At 42.8% G+C, this 17,674-nt stretch overlaps 1 protein-coding gene across 1 annotated transcript in view; it reads right to left on the bottom strand.

The window, feature by feature from the left end:
- Positions 1-2,818: 2,818 nt before the first annotated feature.
- Positions 2,819-17,674, bottom strand: part of LOC115155045 (multidrug and toxin extrusion protein 1-like) — a 32,578-nt gene continuing 17,722 nt past the window's right edge. Inside the window, exons 12-20 of the mRNA XM_029701840.1 lie at positions 16,831-16,906; positions 16,271-16,340; positions 15,898-16,030; positions 10,151-10,245; positions 9,654-9,720; positions 8,405-8,700; positions 5,775-5,898; positions 4,436-4,646; positions 2,819-3,503 (exon numbers count right to left, since the gene is read on the bottom strand). Of these exons, the coding sequence (XP_029557700.1) occupies positions 8,450-8,700; positions 9,654-9,720; positions 10,151-10,245; positions 15,898-16,030; positions 16,271-16,340; positions 16,831-16,906 (692 nt within the window). The 3' untranslated portion in view covers positions 2,819-3,503; positions 4,436-4,646; positions 5,775-5,898; positions 8,405-8,449. The remainder of the gene's footprint in view (positions 3,504-4,435; positions 4,647-5,774; positions 5,899-8,404; positions 8,701-9,653; positions 9,721-10,150; positions 10,246-15,897; positions 16,031-16,270; positions 16,341-16,830; positions 16,907-17,674) is intronic.

Here is a 17,674-nt window from a genome sequence, read left to right as displayed (position 1 = left end):
GTTAGTTTATACCTCGTTTTGTTCCTCTGTGTCAGGGATTTCTTTGTCTTCAGACGATATGGCGAAATCATCATCGGAAAATGAGGACCAATATGCAGCAGAGTTGAGATAGTTCATTTTGAACTTTTAATAAATTCCAAAACGAACAGACAAAACAACAAACTCACGATACACTGACAGTCCTGTTAGGTTTACACACGCTAAACACGGAACAATCTCCCACAATTAAACAGACAAACACACCCAACTAATATAGGACTTCCAATCAAAGGCAACACCACACAGCTGCCTTCAATTGGAAGTCCTCCCCAATTAACTCAACATAGAAATAGATCAACCAGACTACACATAGAAATGCATCAACATAGACCATAACTCAAAACCCGGAAATAATAAATCAAACGCCCTCCTAACTAACACACCACCCTGAACCACATAAAACAAATACCCTCTGCCACGTCCTGACCAAACTAAAATGACAATTAACCCTTATACTGGCCAGGACGTGCCACTCTGTCAGGAACTAAAATGGTTGATACTAAATTATAGCGGAATAAACCTAATTATTTAAAAATAACGGTAATACGTAGCACCCAAAGCTCTGGATATTAAAACCTCTAATGGATACAAAACTAATTGAAGAAATAAGGATTGCATTTGGAATATAATCCCTAATTTAATATTCCAACAGATTGGTGGTCTGGAATTCTTACTCAAATGCTATTTTGATGTGGGTGTTTAAACTTGCTAACTTTCATAAACAAGTACTTCTAACTTGGAACCTCATGTACAAACACCATTTTTTCCCCACATAGATATACAATCTGGAATAATAAAGACATAAAATACAAAAACAAGTCTTTATTTTCCCAGAACTGGTTTGACAACATTATTTGGGTTAAACAATTATTGAATAATGATAGACAACTATATGATTATTTTGGATTTTATGATAAGACACAATGTTACATTCACTCCTGAGGAGTGTCAAATTGTTGTTAGAGCTGTCCCTAAAGGTGCTATTCTTCTTTTAGGAGAATATAACAATACTCCAAGTGCAACTGTTGAGGATTTTGTAGCCTAAATACAACTAGAAGGAATTTACATTTTAAAACTATAAATGTATTAACATATGAAAACTATGTCAAGATGTTGGTATTCCCTCTGCTAAAATGTACTGGAATGCAGCCCTAGGACAAGTGAACTGGAACAAAGTCTTGTTGTTGTCAGGTTAAATATTGTATATCTAATAAGGTGAAAGAAGTATCATACAAACTCATTCATAAAGGTCTTTACAGGGTAGATTCTATTATACAAAGATTTAAAATAGCTATTGATAACAAATGTGTATTTTGTGGTTTGTGACCCAGAGACTTCGGACCATTTATTTTGGGACTGTTCTTATGTCAGAAGATTTTGGAGTTAGAAGATTTTATTTTAAAAGGAACAACTATTAATGTTAATCTGATATGGACCCTGATTTAACTTTCATTGTTCATTTGTTTCTCTTTCATGACAAATTCTTTATCCATAAAATGAAGACGTCGGAGAACAAACCCCTCTTCACATTGTTTAAGATAGAATTGGAATATTACTTTGAAATGATCCGTAAGTGTGAAGACAAAAAAGTCATAGATACATTTTCAATTTGTCAAAACGTTTTATGGTATCTCGATATGTAATACCCGTCTGTTAGGATTATGTACTTTTGTTTGTATATTTCTGTTTTTGTATTTGTTGTGTTAATAATAATAATACAATACAACACAAACACATACATATAAACCCATGCTAGGAACATTAGCATCCTATATAAACCTATGCTAGGAACATTAGCATCCTATATAAACCCATGCTAGGAACATTAGCATCCTATATAAACCTATGCTAGGAACATTAGCATCCTATATAAACCTATGCTAGGGACATCAGCATCCTATATAAACCCTTTCTAGGGACATTAGCGTCCTATATAAACCTATGCTAGGGACATCAGCATCCTATATAAACCCTTTCTAGGGACATTAGCATCCTATATAAACCTATGCTAGAGACATTAGCATCCTATATAAACCCATGCTAGTGTAACAGTGTAGGTTCCGTCCCTCTCTTCGCCCAAACCCAGGCTCGAACCAGGGACCCTTGCACACATCAACAACTGACACCCACCGAAGCATCGTTACCCATCGCGCAAGGGGCAACCCTACTTCAAGTCTCAGAGCGAGTGACGTCACTGATTGAAATGCTATTAGCGCGCACCACCGCTAACTAACTAACTAGCCATTTCACATCGGTTACACTCACCCCTCTTTTGACCTCCTCCTTTTCCGCAGCAACCAATGATCCGGGTCCAAAAAAAATGGCTAGTTAGTTAGTTAGCGGTGGTGCGCGCTAATATAGCGTTTCAGTCGGTGACGTCACTCGCTCTGAGACTTGAAGTAGGGTTTCCCCTTGCGTTGCAAGAGCCGTGGCTTTTGTGGCGCGATGGGTAACGTTGCTTCGTGGGGTGTCAGTTGTTGATGTGTGCAGAGGGTCCCTGGTTCGAGCCCGGGTTGGGGCGAAGAGAGGGACGGAAGCTACACTGTTACACTAGGAACATTAGCATCCTATATAAACCTGTGCTAGGAACATTAGCATCCTATATAAACCTATGCTAGGAACATTAGCATCCTATATAAACCTATGCTAGGAACATTAGCATCCTATATAAACCCATTCTAGAGACATTAGCATCCTATATAAACCTATGCTATAAATCCATTCTAGAGACATCAGCATTGTATACCCATGCCAGTGAAACAAGAAGAGCACAGCACAGTTTATGTAGATTAATTTAATGACGACAGAACATGAAAAGCAGAATAGGGAACCAGCTCCACTTCAAAACACAACAGACTGTTGTTATTGTTATTATTATTAGTAACCACCAGAAAAACATCTCCTTAAAAAAAAGAGCTTTGTTACTGAACACATATCTCCTTTACTAATTAAAGAGCACTGTTTCCACGCTTCCACAACGACCTTCTCAAGTCAGTGGAAGCCATTCCTACATGTGATAGCTGTACTAGCTCTGATGCCTTGCAATGCTAACAGTGTTAATGCCCTTCAAGGGATGACCCACCCTGAACCTGTTCCCAGTGGGCAAAACTGGTCACAATGTTCGAAGGTCACCTACCGCTTGTAGGAAGTTTCGTTAACGTCTTTTTACCAACCAGAAAAATAAATCTGGCTGTAATCTGATAACAACCAAACAATGAAAGGGTTCCTTCCCATCCTGTATTGATCTTGTCAAGATATATGTAACAGAGACCAGTCATCTGGCTATACAACTTCTTATCCAGTTAATAACCAGTTAATAACATTATTAAGATGACATAGTGTGCCAAATGTTGCCTTCTGGGTTAGTCATCATTCCCTTCTATTGTCCATGATTAAACCCTTTGGTTCGTCCAGTAACTCCCGTATGGCTGCGTGAGTACCATCTTTGGTTTAAATACATATGGCTCCTGTATGTGTGGCTGTGGGTAACCTCCTGTACTGTATATGTGGTTGTGGGTAACCTCCTGTACTGTATATGTGGCTGTGGTAACCTCCTGTACTGTATATGTTGTTGTGGTAACCTCCTGTATGTGTGGTTGTGCGTAACCTCCTGCACTGTATATGTGGCTGTGGGTAACCTCCTGTACTGTATATCTGGCTGTGGGTAACCTCCTGTACTGTATATTTGGTTGACTGTAACCTCCTGTCCTGTATATGTGGCTGTGGGTAACCTCCTGTACTGTATATGTGGCTGTGGGTAACCTCCTGTACTGTATATGTTGTTGTGCGTAACCTCCTGTATGTGTGGTTGTGCGTAACCTCCTGCACTGTATATGTGGCTGTGGGTAACCTCCTGTACTGTATATCTGGCTGTGGGTAACCTCCTGTACTGTATATGTGGTTGTGGGTAACCTCCTGTACTGTATATGTAGTTGTGCGTAACCTCCTGTACTGTATATGTGGTTGTGGGTAACCTCCTGTACTGTATATGTGGTTGTGGGTAACCTCCTGTACTGTATATGTGGTTGTGGGTAACCTCCTGTACTGTATATGTGGCTGTGGGTAACCTCCTGTACTGTGGGTAACCTCCTGTACTGTATATGTGGCTGTGGTTAACCTCCTGTACTGTATATGTGGCTGTGGGTAATCTCCTGTACTGTATATGTGGCTGTGGGTAACCTCCTGTACTGTATATGTGGCTGTGGTTAACCTCCTGTACTGTATATGTGGCTGTGGGTAACCTCCTGTACTGTATATGTGGCTGTGGGTAACCTCCTGTACTGTATATGTGGCTGTGGGTATTCTCCTGTACTGTATATGTGGTTGAGGGTAACCTCCTGTACTGTATATGTGGCTGTGGGTAACCTCCTGTACTGTATATGTGGTTGACTGTAACCTCCTGTATGTGTGGCTGTGGGTAACCTCCTGTACTGTATATGTGGCTGTGGGTAACCTCCTGTACTGTATATGTGGCTGTGGCAATCTCCTGCACTGTATATGTGGCTGTGGGTAACCTCCTGTACTGTATATGTGGCTGTGGGTAACCTCCTGTACTGTATATGTGGCTGTGGGTAACCTCCTGTACTGTATATGTGGCTGTGGGTAACCTCCTGTACTGTATATGTGGCTGTGCGTAACCTCCTGTACTGTATATGTGTCTGTGCATTATCTCCAGTACTGTATATGTGGTTGAGTGTAACCTCCTGCACTGTATTTGTGGTTGTGGGTAACCTCCTGTACTGTATATGTGGCTGTGGGTAACCTCCTGCAATGTATATGTGGTTGACTGTAACCTCCTTTATATGTGGTTGACTGTAACCTCCTGTACTGTATATGTGGGTGACTGTAACCTCCTGTGTGTGTGGTTGTGCGTAACCTCCTGCACTGTATTTGTGGTTGTGTGTAACCTCCTGCACTGTATATGTGGCTGTGAGTAACCTCCTGCACTGTATATGTGGCTGTGGGTAACCTCCTGCACTGTATATGTGGTTGACTGTAACCTCCTGTACTGTATATGTGGTTGACTGTAACCTCCTGTATATGTGGTTGTGCGTAACCTCCTGTATGTATATGTGGTTGAGTGTAACCTCCTGTATGTGTGGTTGTGGTAACCTCCTATACTGTATATGTGTCTGTGCGTTATCTCCAGTACTATATATGTGGTTGAGTGTAACCTCCTGCACTGTATTTGTGGTTGTGCGTAACCTCCTGTACTGTATATGTGGCTGTGGGTAACCTCCTGCAATGTATATGTGGTTGACTGTAACCTCCTGTATATGTGGTTGACTGTAACCTTCTGTACTGTATATGTGGTTGACTGTAACCTCCTGTGTGTGTGGTTGTGCGTAACCTCCTGCACTGTATTTGTGGTTGTGCGTAACCTCCTGCACTGTATATGTGGCTGTGAGTAACCTCCTGCACTGTATATGTGGCTGTGGGTAACCTCCTGCACTGTATATGTGGCTGTGGGTAACCTCCTGCACTGTATATGTGGTTGACTGTAACCTCCTGTACTATATGTGGTTGACTGTAACCTCCTGTATATGTGGTTGAGTGTAACCTCCTGCACTGTATTTGTGGTTGTGCGTAACCTCCTGTACTGTATATGTGGCTGTGGGTAACCTCCTGCACTGTATATGTGGTTGACTTTAACCTCCTGTATATGTGGTTGACTGTAACCTCCTGAATGTATATGTGGTTGAGTGTAACCTCCTGTATATGTGGCTGTGGTTAACCTCCTGTACTGTATATGTGGCTGTGGGTTACCTCCTGTACTGTATATGTGGCTGTGGGTAACCTCCTGTACTGTATATGTGGTTGTGGGTAACCTCCTGTACTGTATATGTGGCTGTGGGTAACCTCCTGTACATGTGGCTGTGGGCAACCTCCTGTACTGTATATGTGGCTGTGGGTAACCTCCTGTACTGTATATATGGCTGTGGGTAACCTCCTGTACTGTATATGTGGCTGTCGGTAACCTCCTGTTCTGTATATGTAGGTGTGGGTAACCTCCTGTACTGTATATGTGGTTGACTGTAACCTCCTGTATGTGTGGCTGTGGGTAACCTCCTGTACTGTATATGTGTCTGTGCGTAACCTCCTGCACTGTATATGTGGTTGTGGGTAACCTCCTGTACTGTATATGTGGCTGTGGGTAACCTCTGTACTGTATATGTGGCTGTGGGTAACCTCCTGTACTGTATATGTGGTTGACTGTAACTTCCTGTATGTGTGGTTGTGTGTAACCTCCTGTACTGTATGTGTGGCTGTGGGTAACCTCCTGCACTGTATATGTGGCTGTGGTTAACCTCCTGTACTGTATATGTGGCTGTGAGTAACCTCCTGTACTGTATATGTGGCTGTGGGTAATCTCCTGTACTGTATATGTGGCTGTGGGTAATCTCCTGTACTGTATATGTGGCTGTGGGTAACCTCCTGTACTGTATATGTGGCTGTGGGTAACATCCTGTACTGTATATGTGGCTGTGGGTAACCTCCTGTACTGTATATGTGGCTGTGGGTATTCTCCTGTACTGTATATGTGGCTGTGGGTAACCTCCTGTACTGTATATGTGGCTGTGGGTAGCCTCCTGTACTGTATATGTGGCTGTGGGTAACCTCCTGTACTGTATATGTGGCTGTGGGTAACCTCCTGTACTGTATATGTGGTTGACTGTGACCTCCTGTATGTGTGGTTGTGGTAACCTCCTGTACTGTATATGTGGTTGTGTGTAACCTCCTGTACTGTATGTGTGGTTGTGGTAACCTCCTGTACTGTATATGTGGTTGTGTGTAACCTCCTGTACTGTATGTGTGGTTTTGGCAACCTCCTGTACTGAATATGTGGTTGACTGTAACCTCCTGTATATGTGGCTGTGGGTAACCTCCTGTACTGTATATGTGGCTGTGGGTAACCTCTTGTACTGTATATGTGGCTGTGGGTAACCTCCTGTACTGTATGTGTGGCTGTGGTTAACCTCCTGTACTGTATGTGTGGCTGTGGGTAACCTCCTGTACTGTATGTGTGGCTGTGGGTAACCTCCTGTACTGTATATGTGGCTGTGGTAACCTCCTGTACTGTATATGTGGCTGTGGGTAACCTCCTGTACTGTATGTGTGGCTGTGGGTAACCTCCTGTATTGTATATGTGGCTGTGGGTAACCTCCTGTACTGTATATGTGGCTGTGGGTAACCTCCTGTATGTGTTGTTGTGTGTAACCTCCTGTATGTGTTGTTGTGTGTAACCTCCTGTACTGTATATGAGGTTGTGGGTAACCTCCTGTACTGTATATGTGGCTGTGGGTAACCTCCTGTACTGTATATGTGGTTGTGTGTAACCTCCTGTATATGTGGTTGTGGTAACCTCCTGTACTGTATATGTGGTTGTCTGTAACCTCCTGTATATGTGGTTGTGGTAACCTCCTGTACTGTATATGTGGTTGTGTGTAACCTCCTTTATATGTGGTTGTGGTAACCTCCTGTACTGTATATGTGGTTGTCTGTAACCTCCTGTACTGTATGTGTGGTTGTGGTAACCTCCTGTACTGTATATGTGGTTGTGTGTAACCTCCTGTACTGTATATGTGGTTGTGGTAACCTCCTGTACTGAATATGTGGTTGTGTGTAACCTCCTGTACTGTATGTGTGGTTTTGGCAACCTCCTGTACTGAATATGTGGTTGACTGTAACCTCCTGTATGTGTGGTTGTGTGTAACCTCCTGTACTGTATGTGTGGCTGTGGGTAACCTCCTGTACTGTATATGTGGCTGTGGGTAACCTCCTGTACTGTATATGTGGCTGTGGGTAACCTCCTGTACTGTATATGTGGCTGTGGGTAACCTCCTGTACTGTATGTGTGGCTGTGGGTAACCTCCTGTACTGTATATGTGGCTGTGGGTAACCTCCTGTACTGTATATGTGGCTGTGGGTAACCTCCTGTACTGTATGTGTGGCTGTGGGTAACCTCCTGTACTGTATATGTGGCTGTGGGTAACCTCCTGTACTGTATATGTGGCTGTGGGTAATCTCCTGTATTGTATATGTGGCTGTGGCAATCTCCTGCACTGTATATGTGGCTGTGGGTAACCTCCTGTACTGTATATGTGGCTGTGGGTAACCTCCTGTACTGTATATGTGGCTGTGGGTAACCTCCTGTACTGTATATGTGGCTGTGGGTAACCTCCTGTACTGTATATGTGGCTGTGGGTAACCTCCTGTACTGTATATGTGGCTGTGGGTAACCTCCTGTACTGTATATGTGACTCTGGGTAACCTCCTGTACTGTATATGTGGCTGTGGGTAACCTCCTGTACTGTATATGTGGCTGTGGGTAAACTCCTGTACTGTATATGTGACTGTGGGTAACCTCCTGTACTGTATATGTGGTTGTGGGTAACCTCTTTGGCTCAGTTTATCCGAGCAGCAGGCTGGTGAGCAGTTCACTGAGGAGGATTCCAGCGGTGAGGATGAGGAACATGAGGATGACAACCAGCCCACGACGAACAACCAGCTGTCTGACATTCAACCTCACCATACTGACCACCGGCCCCTCCTCAGCCTCTAACTCCCTCCCACCTTCCCCCCTGTCCCCACCCAGACCCTCCACGTCCGTCTTTCCCTCCCCAGGGCTCTCGTCGCTGGGTGGGACCGCCTCCGACCAGCCTAGAGGGTTACACACCATGTAAAGTTACACACCATGTAAAGTTACACACCATGTAAAGTTACACACCATGTAAAGTTACACGCTACGTAAAGTTACACACCATGTAAAGTTACACGCTATGTAAAGACATAGGGCTGTTGTAAAAAAACAAAACAAGCATGCCAAAGCTTACAGAGCTCTATATGTCAAGTCTCATACTGTATATGTAATCATGGAACTTGGAATATATGGGACCGTAAAACTTGGAATATATGGAACCGTAAAACTTGGAATATATGGAACCGTAAAACTTGGAATATATGGAACCGTAAAACTTGGAATATATGGAACCGTAAAACTTGGAATATATGGAACCGTAAAACTTGAAATATATGGAACCGTAAAACTTGGAATACATGGAACCGTAAAACTTGAAATATATGGAACCGTAAAACTTGGAATATATGGAACCGTAAAACTTGGAATATATGGAACCGTAAAACTTGGAATACATGGAACCGTAAAACTTGGAATATATGGAACCGTAAAACTTGGAATATATGGAACCGTAAAACTTGAAATATATGGAACCGTAAAACTTGGAATACATGGAACCGTAAAACTTGAAATATATGGAACCGTAAAACTTGGAATATATGGAACCGTAAAACTTGGAATATATGGAACCGTAAAACTTGGAATATATGGAACCGTAAAACTTGGAATATATGGAACCGTAAAACTTGGAATATATGGAACCGTAAAACTTGAAATATATGGAACCGTAAAACTTGGAATATATGGAACCGTAAAACTTGGAATATATGGAACCGTAAAACTTGAAATATATGGAACCGTAAAACTTGGAATATATGGAACCGTAAAACTTGGAATATATGGAACCGTAAAACTTGAAATATATGGAACCGTAAAACTTGGAATATATGGAAACGTGTAACTTCTGGAATGTTACCTTTCTTCTCCAGTCCAAACTGCTCTTCTTTCCTTTCAGGGAGCTGGACTCCTGCCCTCACCAGAGCCTGACAACACACGCGTTGGTTTTACTATCCTTTTGGGAACCAAACAATTGATTCCCATTCAAAATACTTTTTTCCTTAACCCCAACCCTTAACTAACACTACAATTGCCTTGTTCCTTGTGGGGTCTGGTGAAATGTCGTCACTTCTGCGAATTTTAAAAGTTTTACTATCCTTGTGGGTACCAGAAAACCAAAATCCCCCCCCCCCACACACACACACACACACACACACACACACACACACACACACACACACACACACACACACACACACACACACACACACACACACACACACACACACACACACACACACACACACACACACACACACACACACACACACACACACACACCCAGAGCCTGATGAAACACATCAGCTGTTAGAGGCAACCAGTGAGGTTAAACACAGGATATAACTAGTGACTGACCTCTTGACTGACTTTTTTCCAGTCCAGTTTACACAGCAGAACTACCAAGATTAAGGACTGGGTTAACACACTGGCGAACAGGCCTATCCACAAACCTGAGAGAAAGAGAGAGAAAGAGGGGAGGCAGAGAGAGAGAATAGAAAGAGAGAGAATAGAAAGAGAGAGAGAGAAAGAGAGAGAGAGAGAGAGAGAGGGAGAGAGAGGGAGAGAATAGAAAGAGAGAGAGAGAGAGAGAGAGAGAGAGACAGAGAGAGAGAGAGAGAGAAGCTTGGTTACAGAGGGAATCTGTAATCAATCACTAGTGCTGTTACGTTAAAACAAACTCTGTCTCTGTAGTGAACACAGCCACTGAACCAGGTGCTTAGAGGCCTAGTTAAACCTTGTATTAAAAGGGGCAATCTGTGATTGCTACGTCAATATTTGGACTTAAATGAATGATATAAACCCACTGATTCTTAAAAAACATAACTTATAAAGAAACGTTAGTTCAACTGCTGTACCCCACCAGAACCCCCAAATCGGGTTGTTTTACACCAATGTTAGTTCAACTGCTGTACCCCATCAGAACGCCCTACCTGCCAATGATATATCACCATGTTGTTATCTCACCCCTACTCACCTCTGATATATCACCATGCTGTTATCTCTCCCCTACTCACCTCTGATATATCACCATGTTATCTCTCCCCTACTCAGCTCTGATATATTACCATGCTGTTATCTCTCCCCTACTCACCTCTGATATATTACCATGTTGTTATCTCTCCCCTACTCACCTCTGATATATTACCATGCTGTTATCTCTCCCCTACTCACCTCTGATATATTACCATGCTGTTATCTCTCCCCTACTCAGCTCTGATATATTACCATGCTGTTATCTCTCCCCTACTCACCTCTGATATATTACCATGTTGTTATCTCTCCCCTACTCACCTCTGATATATTACCATGTTGTTATCTCTCCCCTACTCACCTCTGATATATTACCATGCTGTTATCTCTCCCCTACTCACCTCTGATATATTACCATGCTGTTATCTCTCCCCTACTCACCTCTGATATATTACCATGCTGTTATCTCTCCCCTACTCACCTCTGATATATCACCATGCTGTTATCTCTCCCCTACTCACCTCTGATATATTACCATGCTGTTATCTCTCCCCTACTCACCTCTGATATATCACCATGTTATCTCTCCCCTACTCACCTCTGATATATTACCATGCTGTTATCTCTCCCCTACTCACCTCTGATATATTACCATGTTGTTATCTCTCCCCTACTCACCTCTGATATATTAGCATGCTGTTATCTCTCCCCTACTCACCTCTGATATATTACCATGCTGTTATCTCTCCTCTACTCACCTCTGATATATTACCATGCTGTTATCTCTCCTCTACTCACCTCTGATATATCACCATGTTATCTCTCCCCTACTCACCTCTGATATATTACCATGTTGTTATCTCTCCCCTACTCACCTCTGATATATTAGCATGCTGTTATCTCTCCCCTACTCACCTCTGATTTATTACCATGTTGTTATCTCTCCCCTACTCACCTCTGATATATTACCATGTTGTTATCTCTCCCCTACTCACCTCTGATATATTACCATGCTGTTATCTCTCCCCTACTCACCTCTGATATATTACCATGCTGTTATCTCTCCCCTACTCACCTCTGATATATTACCATGCTGTTATCTCTCCCCTACTCACCTCTGATATATCACCATGCTGTTATCTCTCCCCTACTCACCTCTGATATATTACCATGCTGTTATCTCTCCCCTACTCAGCTCTGATATATTACCATGCTGTTATCTCTCCCCTACTCAGCTCTGATATATTACCATGTTGTTATCTCTCCCCTACTCACCTCTGATATATTACCATGCTGTTATCTCTCCCCTACTCACCTCTGATATATTACCATGCTGTTATCTCTCCCCTACTCAGCTCTGATATATTACCATGCTGTTATCTCTCCCCTACTCAGCTCTGATATATTACCATGCTGTTATCTCTCCCCTACTCACCTCTGATATATTACCATGTTGTTATCTCTCCCCTACTCACCTCTGATATATTACCATGTTGTTATCTCTCCCCTACTCACCTCTGATATATTACCATGCTGTTATCTCTCCCCTACTCACCTCTGATATATCACCATGCTGTTATCTCTCCCCTACTCAGCTCTGATTTATTACCATGCTGTTATCTCTCCCCTACTCAGCTCTGATATATTACCATGTTGTTCTCACCCCTACTCACCTCTGATATATTACCATGTTATCTCTCCCCTACTCACCTCTTATATATTACCATGTTGTTCTCACCCCTACTCACCTCTGATATATTACCATGTTATCTCTCCCCTACTCACCTCTGATATATTACCATGCTGTTATCTCTCCCCTACTCACCTCTGATATATTACCATGTTGTTATCTCTCCCCTACTCACCTCTGATATATTAGCATGCTGTTATCTCTCCCCTACTCACCTCTGATATATTACCATGCTGTTATCTCTCCCCTACTCACCTCTGATATATTAGCATGCTGTTATCTCTCCCCTACTCACCTCTGATATATTACCATGCTGTTATCTCTCCCCTACTCAGCTCTGATATATTACCATGCTGTTATCTCTCCCCTACTCAGCTCTGATATATTACCATGCTGTTATCTCTCCCCTACTCACCTCTGATATATTACCATGCTGTTATCTCTCCCCTACTCACCTCTGATATATTACCATGCTGTTATCTCTCCTCTACTCACATCTGATATATTACCATGCTGTTATCTCTCCTCTACTCACCTCTGATATATCACCATGTTATCTCTCCCCTACTCACCTCTGATATATTACCATGCTGTTATCTCTCCCCTACTCACCTCTGATATATTAGCATGCTGTTATCTCTCCCCTACTCACCTCTGATATATTACCATGCTGTTATCTCTCCCCTACTCACCTCTGATATATTACCATGCTGTTATCTCTCCCCTACTCACCTCTGATATATTACCATGCTGTTATCTCTCCCCTACTCACCTCTGATATATTACCATGCTGTTATCTCTCCCCTACTCACCTCTGATATATTACCATGTTGTTATCTCTCCCCTACTCACCTCTGATATATTAGCATGCTGTTATCTCTCCCCTACTCACCTCTGATATATTACCATGTTGTTATCTCTCCCCTACTCACCTCTGATATATTACCATGTTGTTATCTCTCCCCTACTCAGCTCTGATATATTACCATGTTGTTATCTCTCCCCTACTCACCTCTGATATATTACCATGCTGTTATCTCTCCCCTACTCACCTCTGATATATTACCATGCTGTTATCTCTCCCCTACTCACCTCTGATATATTACCATGCTGTTATCTCTCCCCTACTCACCTCTGATATATTACCATGCTGTTATCTCTCCCCTACTCAGCTCTGATATATTAGCATGCTGTTATCTCTCCCCTACTCACCTCTGATATATTACCATGTTGTTATCTCTCCCCTACTCACCTCTGATATATTACCATGTTGTTATCTCTCCCCTACTCACCTCTGATATATTACCATGCTGTTATCTCTCCCCTACTCACCTCTGATATATTACCATGCTGTTATCTCTCCTCTACTCACCTCTGATATATTAGCATGCTGTTATCTCTCCCCTACTCACCTCTGATATATTACCATGCTGTTATCTCTCCCCTACTCACCTCTGATATATTAGCATGCTGTTATCTCTCCTCTACTCACCTCTGATATATTACCATGCTGTTATCTCTCCCCTACTCACCTCTGATATATTACCATGTTGTTATCTCTCCCCTACTCACCTCTGATATATTAGCATGCTGTTATCTCTCCCCTACTCACCTCTGATTTATTACCATGTTGTTATCTCTCCCCTACTCACCTCTGATATATTACCATGTTGTTATCTCTCCCCTACTCACCTCTGATATATTACCATGTTGTTATCTCTCCCCTACTCACCTCTGATATATTACCATGCTGTTATCTCTCCCCTACTCACCTCTGATATATTACCATGCTGTTATCTCTCCCCTACTCACCTCTGATATATTACCATGCTGTTATCTCTCCCCTACTCACCTCTGATATATTACCATGCTGTTATCTCTCCCCTACTCACCTCTGATATATCACCATGCTGTTATCTCTCCCCTACTCACCTCTGATATATTACCATGCTGTTATCTCTCCCCTACTCAGCTCTGATATATTACCATGCTGTTATCTCTCCCCTACTCAGCTCTGATATATTACCATGTTGTTATCTCTCCCCTACTCACCTCTGATATATTACCATGCTGTTATCTCTCCCCTACTCACCTCTGATATATTACCATGCTGTTATCTCTCCCCTACTCAGCTCTGATATATTACCATGCTGTTATCTCTCCCCTACTCAGCTCTGATATATTACCATGCTGTTATCTCTCCCCTACTCACCTCTGATATATTACCATGTTGTTATCTCTCCCCTACTCACCTCTGATATATTACCATGTTGTTATCTCTCCCCTACTCACCTCTGATATATTACCATGCTGTTATCTCTCCCCTACTCACCTCTGATATATCACCATGCTGTTATCTCTCCCCTACTCAGCTCTGATTTATTACCATGCTGTTATCTCTCCCCTACTCAGCTCTGATATATTACCATGTTGTTCTCACCCCTACTCACCTCTGATATATTACCATGTTATCTCTCCCCTACTCACCTCTTATATATTACCATGTTGTTCTCACCCCTACTCACCTCTGATATATTACCATGTTATCTCTCCCCTACTCACCTCTGATATATTACCATGCTGTTATCTCTCCCCTACTCACCTCTGATATATTACCATGTTGTTATCTCTCCCCTACTCACCTCTGATATATTAGCATGCTGTTATCTCTCCCCTACTCACCTCTGATATATTACCATGCTGTTATCTCTCCCCTACTCACCTCTGATATATTACCATGCTGTTATCTCTCCCCTACTCACCTCTGATATATTACCATGCTGTTATCTCTCCCCTACTCAGCTCTGATATATTACCATGCTGTTATCTCTCCCCTACTCACCTCTGATATATTACCATGCTGTTATCTCTCCCCTACTCACCTCTGATATATTACCATGTTGTTATCTCTCCCCTACTCACCTCTGATATATTACCATGCTGTTATCTCTCCCCTACTCACCTCTGATATATTACCATATTGTTATCTCTCCCCTACTCACCTCTGATATATTAGCATGCTGTTATCTCTCCCCTACTCACCTCTGATATATTACCATGCTGTTATCTCTCCCCTACTCACCTCTGATATATTACCATGCTGTTATCTCTCCCCTACTCACCTCTGATATATTACCATGCTGTTATCTCTCCCCTACTCAGCTCTGATATATTACCATGCTGTTATCTCTCCCCTACTCACCTCTGATATATTACCATGCTGTTATCTCTCCCCTACTCACCTCTGATATATTACCATGTTGTTATCTCTCCCCTACTCACCTCTGATATATTACCATGCTGTTATCTCTCCCCTACTCACCTCTGATATATTACCATATTGTTATCTCTCCCCTACTCACCTCTTATATGTCAGCATGTTTTTATCTCTCCCCTACTCACCTCTTATATGTCAGCATGTTTTTATCTCTCCCCTTCTCACCTATGATGCCCATCTTGTTAGGGAACATGAGGGAGATTCCAATGGGGAGGCCTACGAAGTAGCACCCCACCAGGTTACACAACGCACCAATCTTCTGCTTTCCTGCTCCCCGGACGATACCGCCCATCACGCCCTGTCACGACACACACATTACTGACTCTATACACACACACATTACTGACTCTATACACACACACAAATATTACTGGCCCCATGCGCACATGCACACATTACTGACTCTATACACACACAAATATTACTGGCCCCACACACACACACACACACACACACACACACCACACACACACACACACACACACACACACACACACACACACACACACACACACACACACACACAGTGTAACCTCACCAAGACGGCGTCTGCCAGATGGAAGAACGCATACATGATCATGATGTCAGCCACCCTCTTCACAATGTCCCTGGAACACACAGAGAGAGAGAGGTTCACTGGGTCCTACTGGAGTGGTCCCAGACCTGTTGGTGCTAACATTCCAAACAAACTGGCCCCCAGGCTAAGGGGTCACTGGGTTCTACTAGAGTGGTCCCAGACCTGTTGGTGCTAACATTCCAAACAAACTGGCCCCCAGGCTAAGGGGTCACTGGGTTCTACTAGAGTGGCCCCAGACCTGTTGGTGCTAACATTCCAAACAAACTGGCCCCCAGGCTAAGGTACTACAGAGATCAGAGATCTTCAGGTTCATAACACCTACAGTGTCATGCTGATGGTGAAGCAGGTTAAAACATGATTACTGGATGTTACGGAAGTTATATGATGTCTGTGTGTCTACCAGATGTCAAACACACACACACACACACACACACACACACACACACACACACACACACACACACACACACACACGAGGTTTCTGAAGTTAATCAGTGTGGTGGGTGTGTGTCTATACTCACTGTTCTGTGGTGAAGATGTAACCGATCACGTCTTTAGTCACGAGGACGAACGTGCTGACAAAACACGAGACGATGACTGGACAGAAAAGACAAATAGTTAGTAAATCTTCTGACAATCATTAATATTATTCAAGAAAACAAAGTCACCCTCTATATACGGTGCATTCGGAAAGTATTCAGACCCGTTGACATTATCCACATTTTGTTACATTACGGCTTTATTCTAAAATGGATGAAATAAAACATTTTCCTCATAATGACAAAAAGAAAACAAGTTTTTTGACATTTTTGTAAATTCTGACCAGAGCTCTAGAGTTGAACTGACCCCTTTCCTGCAGGCAGTCAGCTGACCAGCCTAGGGGTTAAGAGGTCAGGGATCACACCCACCAATAGAAACGTCCCAGAATGTATATATGGCAGGTTAGTGGAGTGATACAGAACCTTGATATGGCAGGTTAGTGGAGTGATACAGAACCTTGATATGGCAGGTTAGTGGTGATACAGAACCTTGATATGGCAGGTTAGTGGAGTGATACAGAACCTTGATATGGCAGGTTAGTGGAGTGATACAGAACCTTGATATGGCAGGTTAGTGGAGTGATACAGAACCTTGATATGGCAGGTTAGTGGAGATACAGAACCTTGATATGGCAGGTTAGTGGTGATACAGAACCTTTGATATGGCAGGTTAGTGGAGTGATTCAGAACCTTGATATGGCAGGTTCGTGGTGATACAGAACCTTGATATGGCAGGTTAGTGGAGTGATACAGAACCTTGATATGGCAGGTTAGTGGAGTGATACAGAACCTTGATATGGCAGGTTAGTGGTGATACAGAACCTTG

Source organism: Salmo trutta, chromosome 19 (genome assembly GCF_901001165.1).
Source record: "Salmo trutta chromosome 19, fSalTru1.1, whole genome shotgun sequence".
In the NCBI taxonomy this organism is placed as follows: Eukaryota; Metazoa; Chordata; class Actinopteri; order Salmoniformes; family Salmonidae; genus Salmo; species Salmo trutta.
This window is presented reverse-complemented; position numbering and strand designations above follow the sequence as displayed.